The sequence below is a fragment of the Gallinula chloropus genome (genome assembly GCF_964237585.1).
Source record: "Gallinula chloropus genome assembly, chromosome: 2".
NCBI classification, from domain to species: Eukaryota; Metazoa; Chordata; class Aves; order Gruiformes; family Rallidae; genus Gallinula; species Gallinula chloropus.
In genome coordinates, this window is record NC_140086.1 from 29,666,978 (window position 1) to 29,684,829 (window position 17,852).

Sequence of the window (17,852 nt, forward strand, 5' to 3'; positions counted from 1 at the left end):
TAAATGTATGAATTTTGGGAAGATGAAAAAGAATGTTTGTATCCAGTCAAAGAATAAACACTTCTTTCTGTACCTGAAAACAGAGAAGAAGTGATACTGTTCTGATGTCTCATGTTTTTGAGGACAGTGTCTGTCCACCTATGTATTACATGCAAATGTATCAAAGACAAGAGTAACAAGGTTTTCTAGTATCTTCTTGTTCTTTCAGTCATTACTCAGCATTAGAAATAAAACCAGAAATCAATTTTTTTATGTAAGTCAATTTATTGGTTCTCTGAAGACACAAAAGCTGTTATTCCAAGTGCAGGCAACTAATCCTGTTTTATTGCCCCGATAAGAAGAGATTAAAACATCACAGTCAGTGGCTTTTAGGTAGAAAGACTCAGACTTGTCTCAGTTATTTGTGTTGAAGTTTTCTCAACACCAAGATCAACTGTGTATGGATATGAAAACAAATTTTACATGTAAGACATAGTACAGTAGAAAAAAATGTTGCTTATGAACTTTCTGCAGAAACATTTTTATGTGTTGAGAAGATGTACAGATTCAAGGATTTACAGAAGATCTAAGAGACTCTTAAAATCGATACCATTGCAAGTGCTGCACTCATAACATCAAAAGCTGATTTTCTGATAAGATTAAGCCAATGCCAAAACATTTGTAAACAGAATTCAATCAATGCTTTTAATTTCTGCTGACATGAACTTGGCTTTTAAAATGAAACTGCTTTATAGTAAGCAAAATAACTTCTAGTCAACTGAAATATTAATCCTCAATGGGAATTCATCAGTTCTTCAAACATTTCTAAATGAATACAGAGAATCAAACTCTGCCTTCAGTTTCATTCCTGAATTCTCACTGAATGGTGCTGGTAATAACAGCAGAAATTTTCCAGCGTTGCCCATTCGTTACTTCCCTGTTGGAGAACGATTTTTCTAGTAAAGGTGAAAAGTGACGTAGTGCAGAACTGGGAAACGCCTGTTCCAGCCACTTGTACCTCTGCTCTTTCTTCAGACTTTGACATAGTCCTTATAAACGTTGTTGCAAACATGTTTGTAACAGCATCTCCAGAAGAACGCCCTCTGCCACCTACTGATGAGTTAGAGGAATACAGAGAATCCAGAAGCTCAGTTTGCAGGAGGCTTCACGCACCACCTCGGACCTCGCAATCTCTTGTACCTACAACACTGAATAATCACGGGGCAGATCTTTACTCAGAGTCTGCATGGGGGTTCAACCTAGATGGCACTTGTGTTATGCTGTTTAGGATGCGTGATGAAATTGTAAAGTTTACATGATGAAGGACAGTTTTACAAGTTTCTGGCTGCCAGCAATTCCTTGCTCAGATCATATGTGCAAGCTGATGCATCTCCCCAGAAAGCAGCAGAGCTAAACAGACTCCACTTAGAATCTCTAACTACACAGAGTCACAATAAACAAACACTTGGGTGATAATACCTGGATTTTTCAGTAGTGGGAAAGACAAGTTACATGTATGAATCATCTATAAAGCCATCTCCATATGCAACAAAATCCCTAATGGATGAAATTGTTAATATGCAGACAAAGACGTCAAAACCCACAAAACCAGGCAGACCAAAACTAAAATCCATCACCCTGAGAGGTAAAGTAGTCAGAGCAACAGAAGAAAGGCACTTCCCCCTCAGCAATCCTAAGGCAGAAATACAAGGCAACATGATACCAGCAGCACCCTACAGCTGGATGGGTGAAGTAACAGCAGAAATGAAAGAAGAAAAGATCAGTGGGCAGCAGCAGAGCATGGAGAAGACAGCACGAGCTGAAATGACAGCAAGGTATCTTTTCTTCTACACACAGAGAAGCTGATAATGCCCTCAAAATACTAATCTAATCTTGGACAACAAGTTCTGAACAAGAGAGGGAAGGAAAAATCCTGTAGGTTAAAGTGGAACTTACTCTCTGGATGTTCGCTCTGGAGGTGGGATATCTGAGGAAGATCACTTCTAGAGATGCTGTAGGAGCAGGCGTTTTACCTCCTGTTCGTGTACTGTTGACCCACTGTTCTGTCTGCTTTCTTGAACTACTGGCTCATTTTTCTGCCTTTACTACATTTCCTTTTAAATTAATTTTAAATATTGAAACTGAGCCCATTTTTTTTCTTCCAAGCTCACGTGGCAGAGAAGTGAGACTACCACAAATGCTGATTCTTTTGTGGTCAAGAATCACATGTATCTCACATTTCCTTATTATCTGATACGGTATTTTTTTCTGCTTTCAAAGTAAGATTCATTTTTACCACTCAGAATTCCAAGCTGAGAAACACAGATCTGGATCCAGAGGAAAAGCAGTAGACAGCAAAAACTAACTACGCTTTGGGATGCAGGGATTTTCTCGCTCATTCAGCAGAGTGAGACTTGGGACTTCACTTGAATGAGGCTCTCACTATCCTGCCCTTCACAGGTTGGAGTGGACGCCAGTTATCCACCAGTGGGTTCACAGGTTCATTCTCACTGTTCTTGGAAAGGCTACGGAGCTTTGCCATCTGCAAGGAAGGAAAAAGAAAGTGTTCATGCAGTTCACTTGGATGCAGCACAGACCTTGATGCCTAGAGCAAACTCTGAGACAGAAAAGGGAAGTTCTTTTATAATGACAAGCATACTGGTAGAGATTATTGGCAGAGATCACTGCAGCCCTATGGCAAGCACTGTTTCTGTGGACCTTTATACCCTTCATCCACAGATCAGGGCTGCTTTTGACTTTTTCCTTGAGCCACACTCACAATGTGGAGAAAGATAAGGGGCTTCCCATGACCCTGCTGGAGCTGGACTGCAGTCAAGCCGCTTGTGAAACTGTGGCTCTCTGTGAAGGAGGACGCATGTCCCAAGACCATGCTAGTGATTCTGATAGAAAAAGCTGTTTTGCAGAAGTTTGCATTTTGTTCTTAAAGACAGAGAAATGTAAGCCAACTGGATTGTTAAGACCAGCCATTACTTCAGCACTTAGCCATTGCTCTCCACATTTATTTCAAACCAATGTCACTTGATTGTTACCTTTTCATCTAAATGCAAAATACATCTGTTCTGAAAACAGAAATCTGTTCTGAAAAAGGTGACACCCTGACTTGAACTGCTAAAGCAGAAAATAGCATAAATAGCCAAAAGTTTTAACATAAGAACCAAAAAGAGTACCTTATCCAGACTGGCTTTCTCTTCTTTTTCCTGTGTAAGTGCACATTCGAGCTATATGGATACAGTTTTGATTTGTATTAACATTCAGGTTTGCAGGCTCCAGCTGTTTTGATCCTTCTGACAGCATTTAGGAAGTCAAGATCTGGACCAGGAATTTTTTAAACTGGGAAACCAGTTGTACTCTCCCTTGTCACTAAATGCTGAAGCACAGAGAATGTACTGGGGCTGCTGTGATGGCTGAATTTTGTGGCTCGGAGGTGCTTCCACCTAGGTTGATTTTCAGGAACCCAAGAACACCTTGGGAAGAAGACACTTTCTGCTGAAGCTATTCTGTGAGGTCTCTGGGAAGAGACCCTGATTCTCAAGGTCAGTTTTACAGTCCTTTTCCAGTCCATTCTGCAGGCAATTTCTCACAGTCCTCAGCTAAAGCTTTCCTCATCAAAGAAATCTAACAGAGGGCTTGCAAATCATCACACTGATGTGCTGACACACTGTTCAGAGCTGGTAAAGAAGTAGCAGAACAAGCTGGAGTTTACCTGGTCTGAGCTGACTTCAATCGGCTCCCTCAAGAGAATCCAAGTGATGCACTCCTCACAGGGCGGTGTAGTGAACGAACCGTGGTAGGTCCAGTAGTCACGAGATTTGGGGAAAAGAATTGAAGGATCAAAGTGCTGAAAAGGAGCCTCTTTCCCCTTAAAGAAACAAAAAATAATTATCTGCAGTAACTTTAGAGATGTGCATCTTAAAATACATCACATCTATGTTGTTATTAAGGAAGTAATTAAATACCAAGATTGATGCAAGAGATTAATTTCCTTTTCTTCCTGTCAAACATCTGCCCTGCAATTAATAATCACTGACATTCTGATTCTGCTAATAAATTCAAAGAAATTACAAAGTGAATGTGTGGCACTAAATCAAATTCATCTTTGCATTTTTCTGCTCTGGAATTGTCAGAATTTTATTTTATTTTGGGTCACTTGGGTTAAAAGTTAAAGGCTGTGACACTGCAGGCACTGGTATCCTTTCTACCCAAAGAACAGTGGCCAGGAATTTGTCCCAGATTTGTTACAGTCTTCTCTTCCACCTAAAAGAATTTAAACCTGCATCTCTCTCCTCCCAAAACTGTGCTCTAATTACACTGTCATGGTGATGCTCTCAATCTTTTTGTTGGCACTGTTACATTTTATGTAAAAAATTAAAATATTTCCTGGAAGGTTACTGAATCCTGAGTGTCTGACAATTAAAGGTGATTATCACCAGACAAGGTAGAACAGCCGACACAAATAAGGAGTCCTGGTTAAATGTATGTGACGTCAGGGAAAGATAAATAAGAGAGAAAATACAAGATGTGGTTGTTTGCCTATACACCTATCTTTCTCTGCTTTTCTTCAGCTGTTGCTTTTTTCAGAACCACTCAGAAAGTGTCTGTATGGAAGAAATCAGACTTCTATTTTTCTGCTGTTAGAAGTCATAAAATCTCTAGTCAGGCAATCTCAGATGGAATTTAATGGAGTGGATATCACTGCCATCCTGTCATCATTGTATGACACAGTGTTTCATTGATCAAATTTTTATTAACTGTGGCAAAGATTTTTCTGTGTGTAAATGGCCAAAAAATTGATACAGAGATTGTAAGAGAAAGCTGAATTTGTATCAAGACAGATACCATTGACACAGCAGGGGGGAGAGATGAGTAGGGGAAAAAAACCCTAAAGACCTTCAGCTCCCTCAGCAGAATGAACTGAATTGGAGCTGAAGACTAAGAAAATGTGGAAAAAAAGAAACTAATATGACTGAGAAAGGAGCGAAGAGATTTCAGGCTTGGACCCACACATCAATGGCAGTACATACTAAAATTAAACACGATAAATTCTGCTAGATTTGGAAGAAAGTGCTTATAAAAATTTTAAAATTCAGTCCCAGTGATCTAATTGTATGTTCAATGTCAAATTAAAAAAGGAATTTTCTTTTAGCAACATTAGAACCAAAAAGCTTATCCTGAAGTAAAATTGCTAACCTATACCTAGAGGCTAGGTTTATGTTCAATATTGTTAAATGACAATGGATGCAGCATCACAATTCTCTACAAAGAACTCTCTTCTGTGATTTTATGTATACTAAATACTGTTAGGTATCAGAATGATGCCAAAAGTGAATCTGATTTCTGCTTCTGCTGCTTTTCAACTACATTTTATCACAAGAAACGTTTGGATACCTTGGTCTTAATTTTATCAATTTCTTCAAGAATTCTCTTCATCTCTGGTTTGGGAGTTTTTCCAACCTGCAATGCAAAATGCAAGTACTGTACTTTTTCATTTTGTATGTGAAAGAAATTCAGTACATCCCATCTGCCAAGTCAGACAGCAGTCCTGAGCATCCAGCCCAGGCTGACACAGAATTATGTGCGCTTAAAGAACATCCGGAATAGCTCGAGTTACTCGAGTAGCGGGCTGTGCAATCCAAAAAAGTGTTGAAGGTCTCTACAAGGCATCTCACACTGTCTGAGGAACAAACTGCATGCTGAGACAGGGTCATCTACACCTTCCAGGGCCTAGCCCTTGGCTCCTGGTTTGAAAGTAACCCACAACCGCCATGAGATGTATGAGCACTCAGCCAAGTGAGGCAGAGCTGGAGTTCCTGCAGACACTTGGAGCATTCTGCAGCATATATGCTGGTCAGCTAGCAGGGAAAAAGTTAGCAAGTGTCCCAGGCTTGAAGTTGTGTGGCTTTTGTTCAATACCACCCTTGATATGTGCCACTGGTGTCATGAATGGTGTCAGAAGTCAGTTCTGAATGGGTTAGTGAATGGAATCTGGAGGGCCCAAGGGCATACATGACTTCAGTCTGTACACTTCTTCAAATGTTTTCCTGTAAAATGATACAGTGCAGGGAAAAACAATGGCAACTTTTCCCCTGGCACTAGAGAAAGATGAAACATACAGAAAATGACAAAGACTGAATATCTGCCACTTACTTTCAGAAAAACGCCCACAACAGCCACACCATCAGGTTGTTTCAAAGCTCCGGCAAAATTACCATGTTTTGGATTCCAGTGCACCATATGCAGCTAGAAATCAATGAAACCTCAGTTAAAAATGCGAGAAATTGCCAACAGCAGAATCTTACAAACTTTTAAATTAAATGGAGAAAAGTTTCCAGAACACAGCAAGTGAAGGGAAGCACATGAAAAAGAACACTGTGTGTAAGTGCACCCTGTTGCTGTTCCCACACTTCCATATGCTCACACTTATATTGCATTTAACTGAAGCATAAAAATTTACCACACAGTGCATTTAAAAATTAACCAGACAGTGCAACTACAAACAATTGAACCCAAGCATGACATGCACACATGCAGCGCATGAGACACCTACTAGCATGCACCTCATCTCAAGTAGATTTTTAGATCTTCAGGTATCAGGTCAAGGGTTTCCATGGGGTTGTAGTAGTGCATACATTATTGTTTTGTGTCCCTCACTACTCCTGACACGTTGTACTGGAAAGGAGTGGAGATAGTAACCTGGCATTTCTGCCTTATTTCTACTTTCATTAATGCTATGTTTTCAGGATGGATTTCAAGTTTTTACATCTCCTCCTAGAAAATCTCTGCCTCCTGTGTATAGCTGCAAATGCTGCAGCCAAAAGTGTGGATTGTCAAAGTAGCATCTGGAATACAGCTCCACACAATAAAAACAGGAATCTGGTGATTATTTTGAAGGCAAATTTTTAACTTTTTAAATTTTTTTAAGCACAGTAACATTTATTTAAAATAGCAACAAAATAAATTGCCCTGGATATAAATTAATGTAGAATACTAACAAGTTTGGCTGTGGCTAAGGAACGAGGGAAAAGCAACCCCAAACAACCACCCACAGTCATCTCTAGGATGTCAGTGCATGCTGACCCTTCAAAATAACTGCCCACATTTTTTCCTATGATAAATAGGTGGCCAAAGCCCCTGTAAGCTCTGTGCCTTGTGGGCATAGGTGAAAGATAGGAAAAGATGACTGCAGGCTTTTTGTGGGCGTAGGCATATATTTTGAGCCTGTTCTCATGTAAGATGGAGGAAGGAAGCAACATTTGCTAGCTTCAATAGTGAATTCAGTCTTATTTCTTACCTGAAGAAGTCTTCAGGGCCTAGAGTAGCAATTGTCTTTAGCAAATTTGGACAACAATACTACAGTAGTTTACATTCAAAAATCCTCAAAAATCTGTTTTCCACCATTCCCAAATACAAACACAGATATTGTAGAGCACAGATGTTCAGAAGCTAGGAGATACTCTTCACTGTTCTGAATAGGTTTCAAGGTGGATCTAATTTTGAAGGTCAGTTAATCAAACCTGCTTTCAGTTCTTCTATTAGCTAGCAATGCTTTCTGAGACTTTGTAATCCAAGCTATACCAGAAAGAGCCAGAAGTCAAAAAACCTCAGCAAAACCCAGATCTTCCTATTTGGAAATAACAGATCACTTTGTCTCAAATATTTTAAAAACATTCTAAAATACCAGTGAAAACTGGTGCTTGAAGAAGTAAACTCTGTGTTAGGACATACTTGCAGGGATACATTTGTTGGCAGATGCAACACTGCATGCTGATGAACACTCCCAAGTTTCACACACAGATTTTAGAGAAAAATCCATAGCTAAAACCTTAGAAAAGGGGGAATGGTTAATCCCTTCAGGTGCACAATCGGCCAAATTCCAGTTAGTACTGAGTATTTCTATTAAAAGTCAGTCCTACCTCTGCTGCGTATTTCATCCCATCTATAACATGCTCAGAGCCATGGTCATCAGAGGAACCCCAGTGAAAGTGCAGCTGGCGCAGCCTGTAGGCTCCGGTGAGCGGCCCACCTCTCAGCACTGCAATGGACACTCCACATCAGCACCAGCAAACTGACAGACACGCTCAGCGGGAGGGGACCCGCACCTCAGGAGTATGGAGCAGCTCTCCTAAACCCAGCTGATTGCAGTGGGGGTCACAGCACTCCCCAGCTTACAAGACTGGGGCTGAATTCTGTTATCCATTAGGAAGAGTCTTGTTTGATGTGAAAAGTGTGGAAGCTGCTGTGAGTTAAGCCGGAATCAAACCCCTGCTGGCCAGCAAACCCCTCTTCTCTTGGCAAGAGAGTAGTGCTGACAGGCCTGTTGTGAAATGGTTGGGGATAGGACTGCGAAAGGAACCCAAAGGCACTTTGAAGCCTACCTCTAGCACACAGCTGGCATACCTTTTACAGTTCAGAAAACTAAATGATGCTTAAGGCATAGTTTGCTGCTTCAGAAAAAAAAAATCCAGAACAACCAAACACAAAAGGATCTATTTCTTGAAAGTCAGGAAAGAGAAGAGAGCTTTTGTCAAATGGGTTAGAAAAGTGTTCTTGAGCACAGAAGCTATAAACCACACTTAACACACTTAACATTACCACAGAAGAAACAAATAAAGCTATTACTTCTGCTATTCCTAGTCAAATAATGCTGACCATGCATCAATCTGACAGTTTACATCAACTCTGGCTTTCAAAACACCACACCTGCTCTTTCAGTTTGGGGATTCTTTTGAACAGGGTCTGCTTACGAGGATAAACTCTCAAATATATTTTTTCATTCATTACCTAAGGCAGGAATGAGATGTGTTTCCTTACACAGAAAGCTGATAATGCAGGTCACAACCGCAGTGCCAGAAGATCTTGCTTAAATACCATTCAAGTTTGAACTTCTACCAATAGCTTTGAAGTTCAAAGTTAACATTGAAATTATATTTAAATCCTCTTGCGCCCAATGGTCTCAAATTAATTCTTGATATCATACGTGTTGGAATACCTACACAGAGCAAGAGGTTTAACTTTGCTGTTTCTCTTTTTAGTTGGAAGGTGTCGCAGCCATTGAGGGCAGAAACAAAGCACTCTGTTGAGTTTCATGCATGCAGTTCCTTGGGGTTTTTTGTTTGCTCATACTTAAATCATCATAACTAACTCAATACTCAAGGACTAACTTCAGTGGAAAATCTGTCACATTACTGTTGTTATTTCATTTTTGAATGTAGGTAAACTAGGGCATAGACTCCAACTCCTCACAGGTGTTTGCTGCCATTCCACCCTGGAATCAATGGGAGGCAGGAACTTTCAGTAGCTGAATTTATGTGATCTACCTACATTTAAAGATAAATCAATATCAGAACCGCAAACTCATTTAGCAGTCATTTCTTACAGGTGGCCCATTCCAGAGCTCAAATACTGTGATGCACTTGGAAAGAGCATTTTGTAACAACATACAGATCTCTCTAGCATAAAAATCTCTTATTAACATTATTATTTTTTTCCCCCATGTGATTAGATCAGAAAAAGGCTATCTTCAAGTCAGGCTACTTTTGCAAAATAAAACTGCTACTTATCAGCTGCTGCCACCACATAAGCCAACTAATGAAGGCAATGTTTATTAAATGCTTTCTCATGGGGTTTTCCAGGGCTGTCAAACACTGTACTTGATTCCAATCAGGCACATCCCCATGAAAGGCTTGAGTCCTGAACTACTGTCCTGCAGCCTGCAGAAAGTTAGTAACAGCAGCAGAGATTGAATGTGCACACTGGGTGCCCAGAGGAACAACATCCAGAGATAATGGGGAGGGAAGAGGTGGAGTGAGGATTTAGAAGAAGGGCTGCACCAAGGGCTGCACTCTGCTTGGACAAATCAGGGTCTTTCTCTGACACAGTTCTCTGAGCAGGTATGTTCTTGAGCAGCCTGTGCCTAAACAGTGCAGTTTTAGAAAAAGAAAAGAAGACATAGCAGAACTGCCTGAAAATATGGTGAAAAGATTCATAATCAATTTACTTGCCATGCTTTCAGTCATGGCATTAACTATATACAGTGTTTGTAGAAGAGTATTCTGTATTATAACAAAACTGCAATTTGTCCAAGGCTATTGTGTAGAAACTGCAGGAATAAATTCCAAAGCACCATACAAATACATAACAAAGTAGATGATCCCTGCCCTAAATAGTTTAGATTCCATCTGTGAGATGTGGAACAATAACAGGTAGCTGTAATGGTAAATAAAGGAGTCCAAGGAAACAGTGAGCTCATCATGATAAACAAGAGAGTGGTCTTTCAATGCATTGCAGATATATTGAATTAACAGTATAGCTTACCAAGCACAAAATCCAAATATAAAAAAAAACCACAGTGGAAAGTAACTGTTTTCCATTAATTAGATTGCTTTCCTTCTTGACAAAGGACTGATCAATACTGCATGCTTTTAAGATGTCTTCATGTTATACAATATTTGGACTTTATCGTTCATTTTGACTGCTGCTGCCTGTCTGCATTCAGGGCCACACTCTGATACAGCTCGAACAGTTTAACTTGGTTCAAGACTGCTATCCCTCAATTAAACAATAAAGCCATTTTATAGGTTTCCAGAAGCCATGAAATGCTTTTGTCATAAATGTCATTTTCATAGATTTTTCAGTCTCTGAAGGATCTTAAGACTTCCCACACAAAGAGAAGAAATCAGGATCACGGTCAGAGGAAACACACGAGTTCCATGCTTATGGCGTGCCCAACACCCCTCTGGGAAACACCACCCCCTCACACAAACCCTGAGGATATGATGCCTGCGTTGGAGGAGGTGCCTTGGGGAATGCAAATCCACCTTCCAGCTAGGTCTATATTTCAGGGGCTGCAGCTACAGCTTCCCTGTCACACATGTGGTAGACCTAACCAAGGCTGGATCCATCAGAATAAACTCTGGGAACACCTTTTTTATGCATCCAAATGGGTTTTCTCAGCCAGCCCACGTAGACCAGGTACCTCAGGATGCGTTTTCACTCCCAGGACATTGAAAACCTCAGTTCCTAACAACCCCCAAAAGCCAGACCCAAAAACCGACCTGATCGATCAAACGTGTCATCGAAGACGACGCGGCAGGTGCGCCCGTTGTTCAGGATGGTTTTCGCTGCCCCGGGGTCGTAACTGGCGTGCCAAGGGGCGAGGGAAGAGTCGTGCCGCACCTCTTTGCTGTTGATCTCAATGGGCGACTGCTTGTCCCCCTTGGCCATGGGATAGTTTTCATGCCAGCGCTCCGGTCCTGAGGGGGAAAGGGAAGGAGATGTTTCCCTGGCCCAGCCCCGACCGGCTCGACGGCCCCGCACTTCCACTCACCGTTCTCGCTGTCATAGCCCCACACGGACTGGGCCATGGTGCCGCTGCCCGCACCCTGTGCCTCGTCCCCCGCGGCTGCTCCGGCGGCACGACGGCCTCCTCCCTTCCTCCCTCCTTCCCTTCCGCCCCGGGGGGCTTTTTATAGAGCGCTGCGGGTCCGCGTCCTCCCCTGAGGGGTGGCCAGGGGGAGGGCGGTGGCGGGAGGCTGCGAGGTGGGCAGGGGTGGGGGGCGGTGGGGAGCGGCGGGGGGCGGGCAAAGCCATTTTCTCCCCCCGGACTAGGCAGGGGCACGCCGGCGGGACCCGGCGACTCCTTTCGTCCCCCTCGGCAGGGAACGCCTCAGTCCGCCCTGCCCCGCGAGTGGGAAAGAGGCGGCTGCGCCGCCCGGGAGCCCGACGAGGGCAGACTGGTACTGGTGCTGGTGCTGGTGCTGGTACTGGTGCTGGTGCTGGTACTGGTGCTGGTGCTGAACCCGCGGCAGAAGCGGCGGCAGAAGCGGCGGCCGCGTCCCGCAGCCCGCTCGGAGGGACGCGGGGCCGGGCTCGGGTGGAGGAGTGGCTGCGGGGGGGGACCTGCTGCAGAGGCACGGGGAGCCGGCCGGGACGGAGCGCAGTACCCCAGCCCGGCCCAGCCTGCGCGGGTTTCCCGGCTGCGGGCAGCATCGCGGGCGTGAGGTCCGACAGCATGATTTTGGGCGAGCTCCCCAGGCGGGCAGGAGACTCACAAATACTCTTAACAGATCCGAAAGACACTGTGCCTGCCCGAAAGGACATCTCCAAACCCATGCCGTTAGCAAAGCTAGCCTCAGCCAGCCCCACATGAGGCCATTCCTGGCTATTTGGTTAAATTCGGGTTTGACGTTAGCCAGTTGGTTCTCCCTCGTGCAGGGAGCTTTACACCAAGCGCATTTCTCACGTTAGACACTTAGCAGTTGATGTTTCCATCAGGAAAGCAGCTGTTTTTCAGATGATGGAGAGTTAGCGATCGGTAGGGTTGTGTTAGTTGGCTTTGTTTCTGCATCTATATTGGATACTCAAAGCTTTCCTTTCAAATGCCAGCTCTGCTGCAGTCTCCTTTGGCTTTGTCAGTCCGTGTTATCACTGCTGCAACTGTATCTATCTCGAGCTAAATACCACCTCAAACTTCATACCTCGAGCTAAATAATATCCCAAGCTAAATATTTGGGGGTCGGCCAAGAAGCATCGGGAACCACGGAGATTTCCAACATAGTTGCAGTGAACTTGCTCAAATGCTCCTTGTACACTTCAGCAATTGAAAGCAGCATGGAAATAAATCCGCAGCTTTGAGAGACTGCAAACCCTGTGTATTGGTGAGGTACAGGGAAAAGCTGTAGTATACAGAGCCTATGACAAATTCGTTTGTGTTTCATGTCCTAAAACTAGCTCAGAGACAACAACTCCCCTTCTACCTTGGCTATATAGCTAAGCTAGTAAGTAACTAAACATGGACTTTATTTAGGGTAACTATAATGATTTCTTTTGACTTCTTTAGTACATTTACCTGGATCTGAGGTTAATCATAAGTAAACATCCCCCTGCCCCTTTGAGAAAAAGGTAGGACAAGATCTCTCACCTAGGAATCTGAGAAGATTTATATGGAGATGTATATGATATCTTTACATGGAGAAGATATGTCAGTTGAAAACTCACAAAACCTTAGAAACACCTACAATATTGTAACAGGTGTGCCTCTTACCATCTTTGAAGATACAGAGGTGTGCTCATTGTCAAAGTGTCCTTAAAAAAATGTAGTTCCTCCTATTTTCCTTGGGAAGAACTCGTAAGATAATATTAGGAGGTGTTTTGGGTACAAGGGTATAAGAAATGACATCTTTTCAGAAGAGAACTCTGATACAAAAGAAAATACTTTTACTCTGTCGTCAATCAAGTGGATAATGGACAGACATGCAAAATTGACACCTGTTGCAATTTTAATTCAGAAAGCTTAGACATTAATCCTTTTGAAATGATTTCTACCTCATCTTTCTAGAGAGAAAGATGTGTGAGCTCATGAAATGTTAATTGTATCAGCTCATTTTCTGTCTGTATAAACAGACAGCTTTAGTGGACTTACTTATTGAAGTCTCAGAGAGACTTAATCATCAAATCGTTAGGGTTGGAAAAGACTTCCAGGATCATCCAGTCCAACCATCCCCATACCACCTATATTACTACTAAACCATATTCCTAAGTACCTCATCCAACCTTTCCTTATGAGGGACGATGACTCCACCACCTCTCTGGGCAACCTGTTCCAATGCCCAACCACTCTTTTTGAGAAGAAATTTCTCCTCATTTCTAACCTGAACCTCCCCTGGCGCAACTCGCAGCCATTCCCTCTGGTCCTATCACTAGTTATGTGCAAGAAGAGGCTGACCACCTTTATATATACAAGGAATGCTTATTGGAGCAATCTATGGAGCTAAAGGACAGGATTTCTATCACATAGAACAAGGTTATTTCCCTGGTGTTTCAATTCATTGCTCTATATTATAATTTACACAATCTTCTCTTATTAAGTATGGGGTTTGCATGACAAGGTTTTGGTAGTGGGGGGCTGCAGGGGTGGCTTCTGTGAGAAGCTGCTACAAACTTCCCCATGTCCAACAGAGCTAGTATCAGCCAGTGACGAGATGGACTGTGGCCAAGGCTGAGCTCAGCAGCAGCAGTGGTGGCACCTCTGGGATATAACATAGCTAAGAAGGAAAAAACCCCAACCTGGCCAGCAGCCAGAGAGAGGAGTGAGAAGACAGAAGAAACTCTGAAGACACTAAGGTCAGTGAAGAAGGAGGAGGTGTCCAGGTGCCAGAGAAGCAGAGATTCCTCTGCAGCCCGTGGAGAAGACCATGGTGAGGCAAGCTGTCCTACAGCCCATGGTGGCTGACAGTGGAACAGATATTGACCTGCAGCCCATGGAGTACCCCACACTGGAGCAGGTAGATGCACCTGAAGGAGGCTGTGATCCTGTGGGAGGCCCACACTGTAGCAGGGTCCTGGCAGGACCTGTGGCCCTGCTGAGAGAGGAGGCCACACTGGAGCGGGTTTGCTGACAGGACTTGTGACCCCATGGGACAACATGCGATGACCTGGCCCCAGCCTCTATTCCCTGTCTTCTGTGCTGCTATGGGGAGGAGGTAGAGAAATTGAGAGTGAAGCTAAGCATGGGAAGAAGGAACTGGTGGAGAAAAAGTCTTTTTAAAATTTGGGTTCATTTGTCATTATTCTACTTTAATTTCTTTGGTAGTAAACTAAACTATTTTCCCCAAGTCCAGTCTGGTTTGCCCCTGATGGTAATTGCTGAATGATCTTTCCCTGTCCTTACCATGAGCCTATTTTCTCTCCCCTGTCCAGCTGAGGAGAGCGGTGATAGGTTTTGGTGGGGACCTGGCCTCCAGCCAGGGTGAACCCACCACACATGCCTACAGCAGAAGTCTTGGTATTTAAGCTCTCCAGTGGTGCGGTCCTGTTGTACCCAGAGGAGCAGCTCTATGTCAGCTTCTGCACGTTGTGGCTTCTAGGCGCTGACTTGCACGTAAGTGACAAATGCTAGGATCAACAGTGTGGGTTCTTGGAGTCAGCCCCAGGCACTGAGTCATATCACTGTGTCTCACTGACTTTGTGGTGGTGGTATTCATTTCCTCTTGCTTTCATCATCAAAGACAGAGCAAAAAGAAAACGTAGTAGCTTTATCTGCATTGAGAGATAATCACAATTCAATTACTTTTGCATCCCTTAGGACCTGTCTTCACATTTAGCTGTTTTATTTGATATTGGCTCAGAAATGCATTATTATCTAATCTGCATAATGTCACTTTCTCTAGGAAATAAATACTTGTGTCGTGGAAACGTCCTTCTAAGTAAGAAAAGGCCACAGTTTTAAACATTTGAGTGGTATTACCTAACACATTCACAGCTGCATTTGCAGAGTTTTGTTTATTTTTTTCTAATTCTCTGACATGTTTAGAAAGCCAACAGGCATCTGAAATAGCAAGGATAAGAGCATAACAAGATCAACCTATAACGTCCACAAAAAGTTCCAGGATTACTTTGAACCCAGCTGTAGTTCCTTCACCTACAGCACCACAGTATGTCACTAATGAAAGCGTTTTCACAGCATCTTCAAAAAGATTGTTGTTCAAGTGGAGTTACAACATTTTTAGGGATGGCATTCATACAAGTTATCCCACATCTCTCACACACTTTTAAAAGCCTTGGCTTTTTACATACCTGTGAGTACATAAGACTGCAAACCAACATGGAGTCCATAGAGCCCTCCTTACTCTATGCTTTAATAAAAAAGTCACACTCCCTCAGGACATACGTGTGTGCAGTAATACTCAGCTGGGAGCTGAGTAAGATGTAGCAAAAGGACATGTTTCATCAGAAAGATAAGGTCTGGCGAATCAGGGAAGGAAAAGTAATAGGAAAATTGGGGAATTGAATCAAACTGATCAAAGTGAATTGCTAATTTCAGTGGCATCGTTAATGTCTCTGGTTAAAATGTATTTGTAAAGTCATTACCTATGGTTTTAGCTGCAGAAGAAAAGCTCTGCATTTGCTGCAAGTGTTCTGATTCTGTTCTTAAAGGTAGAAGTGATCTGAGCATCAACTGGAGAAGTATGATGTTGAAGTATGGGATGAATACATTCTAAATCTGGCTTCTCTAACTGTCCTTTTAGAATAGTCCATGAACACAGCACGTATAATGCAAGGACTTAAGTAAAAAGCAAGTGATGTAGCATGAAAAGTGATGTCATTGAAGAACTCGGTCAGTGTTTTGTCTTTGAACAATGCCTGCCAGCCAACTTCCTATCACTGCTCCAGCTGTAAATACGTAATATCAAAAACTAGCAGAATCCGATCCAGGTGGATACGTCAGCAATCTTCATGCTGAACTGCCTCTCTGTTACAGTAATAAATCTGACCATGTAAAGGAGGTAAGTACATGCATCATATGCTTCTGTAACTGAAGAGAGATGCAGTGGGATGAAATGAGACCAAAAGTGAGAGGTTTTAACCTACATGGTAATTGCAGACAGGGTCTTGTCTGAAACTGGCACCCAGTCACAGGATCACATCTGGGCACCTGGTGACAGCAGTTTACTTAAAAAGCTCAACAGAAAAATAAACCAGTGGTCCTGCTGGATACCTAACCAGTGAGGTATGCTTCATCCAAAACAGGAATTTGTACATTTGTCATCTAAATGAAAGATGGAAACCGAGACACCAGTGACAATTAACATGCTATAATGGGACACTGTCTGCTGGACTTACAGTTTGCTTCTGCTAAACAAGCAAAAGATGTAATCATGCTCATCTCACTTATGAAAATACACCACCTGAAATCACAGATGCTTTCCTTGAGAATGGAAAACAGGAATAACAGGAATCTGGAAAATGGCTCACAGCCAGGGCTTTGCGCACAGTACACAAAACACGCAGAGAGTGATGGAAAAGCGTCCTACAGCAGCTCGGGGCTCTGCCAGCCATGACTGGCTTGGCCAATACCTTGACATAACGAGAACAACCGAAGTGCTGCTCCACCTCAGCATGCCAGTTTCTAGCAGTCTCCAGAGGCCAGTGTGACAGCTAGGAATGGCAGACTGTAAGGGGACACACAGAACCAAATATGCCAGCAGGATGTAATTCAAGAATTCCCCTGCTCGAAGCTAAGCTTTCCAGGTTCCACCGTGCTCAGGGCTATTTCCCATGGGTGATTTCATGCAAAGGGCTTTACTGGGGCACAGAACGTGCCCACAATGACCACACTGTTAAAGGAGCAAAAGCATTTACTCAGTGCCTGTGGCTGATCTAAATATAAATTTTCTTCCACTATATTTAATAGCTTGTGGAAGAAAACAATACAACAGAAAGGAATCCGATAATACACACTATGGAAGGGGCAGCAATGTGTTTTGACATATTGCACATTGCATGCCAGGCAGTGCAAGAAAGGCATGTCACTCAGTGCTTTTGATTGAGGGATGCCATGGTGGCATGCCACAGCCAAAAAGCCAAATTGTCATATGCCTTCTACTTCACTGAGATGCCATGCTACGGAAAACATTGCAGGTATGAATGGAAACCCCCATTGACGGCCAGATCTCTGGAAGATCTGCCAAAGGAGAAAGAGAAACATATTGGGGCAATTTTGTTGCTTTTATATGATGAGTTCTTTAGCTGCATTTAATGTTTTTTATGAAAAGCAGAACGTTATGCTGCTTTTCATAAAAAGCAGAAGGTAGACAAACATTAGGCAGACTTTTAATGCATCTTTCTGTTTCAAAAGGCATAGGGCTCAGCAGTCTGTTCAGACTCTAGGACCTTGCGTGCAAAATCCCATTATTCGCCTGTTGCAGCTCAGAACATAGACTACCATTTGCAGAACTTAATATTCAGCCCATGAGATATAATAAAAATGGAAAACATAAGGTAGACTTCAGATTTAGCAGAAGAAACTAAAAGAAAAATAGTTTTCCTTGTGGCAATCTATTAAAATAAGCAGAGGC

The 17,852-nt window shown here is 42.8% G+C and overlaps 1 protein-coding gene across 2 annotated transcripts; it reads right to left on the reverse strand.

The window, feature by feature from the left end:
* Window positions 1-275: 275 nt before the first annotated feature.
* Window positions 276-11,421, reverse strand: LOC311188969 (carbonic anhydrase 3-like). Of its 2 annotated transcripts, XR_014617145.1 has the most exons (8): window positions 11,324-11,421; window positions 11,052-11,249; window positions 7,911-8,029; window positions 6,145-6,237; window positions 5,386-5,451; window positions 3,704-3,859; window positions 1,936-2,521; window positions 276-1,187 (listed from the first exon to the last, which is right to left on the reverse strand). XR_014617145.1 is itself a non-coding variant. In XM_084260550.1 (7 exons), exons 1-7 carry the CDS (start codon window positions 11,358-11,360, stop codon window positions 2,402-2,404), a joined length of 789 nt encoding a protein of 262 aa, XP_084116676.1. In that variant the 5' UTR covers window positions 11,361-11,421; the 3' UTR covers window positions 276-2,401. The 2 variants fall into 2 exon arrangements, 1 of the variants encoding a protein (XP_084116676.1); XM_084260550.1 differs by having other exon boundaries at window positions 276-2,521.
* Window positions 11,422-17,852: the final 6,431 nt, after the last annotated feature.

What these genes read in the sequence shown, in the direction of transcription:
- LOC311188969 (XM_084260550.1), bottom strand. Translation starts at nt 11,360, where the DNA reads ATGGCCCAGTCCGTGTGGGGCTATGACAGCGAGAACG. An exon ending in TGACACGTTTGATCGATCAG is followed by an intron (nt 8,030 to 11,051) that starts GTCGGTTTTTGG and finishes TGTCCATTGCAG; the next exon opens with TGCTGAGAGGTGGGCCGCTC. An exon ending in TTGAAGTCAGCTCAGACCAG is followed by an intron (nt 2,522 to 3,703) that starts GTAAACTCCAGC and finishes CCTTCCTTGCAG; the next exon opens with ATGGCAAAGCTCCGTAGCCT.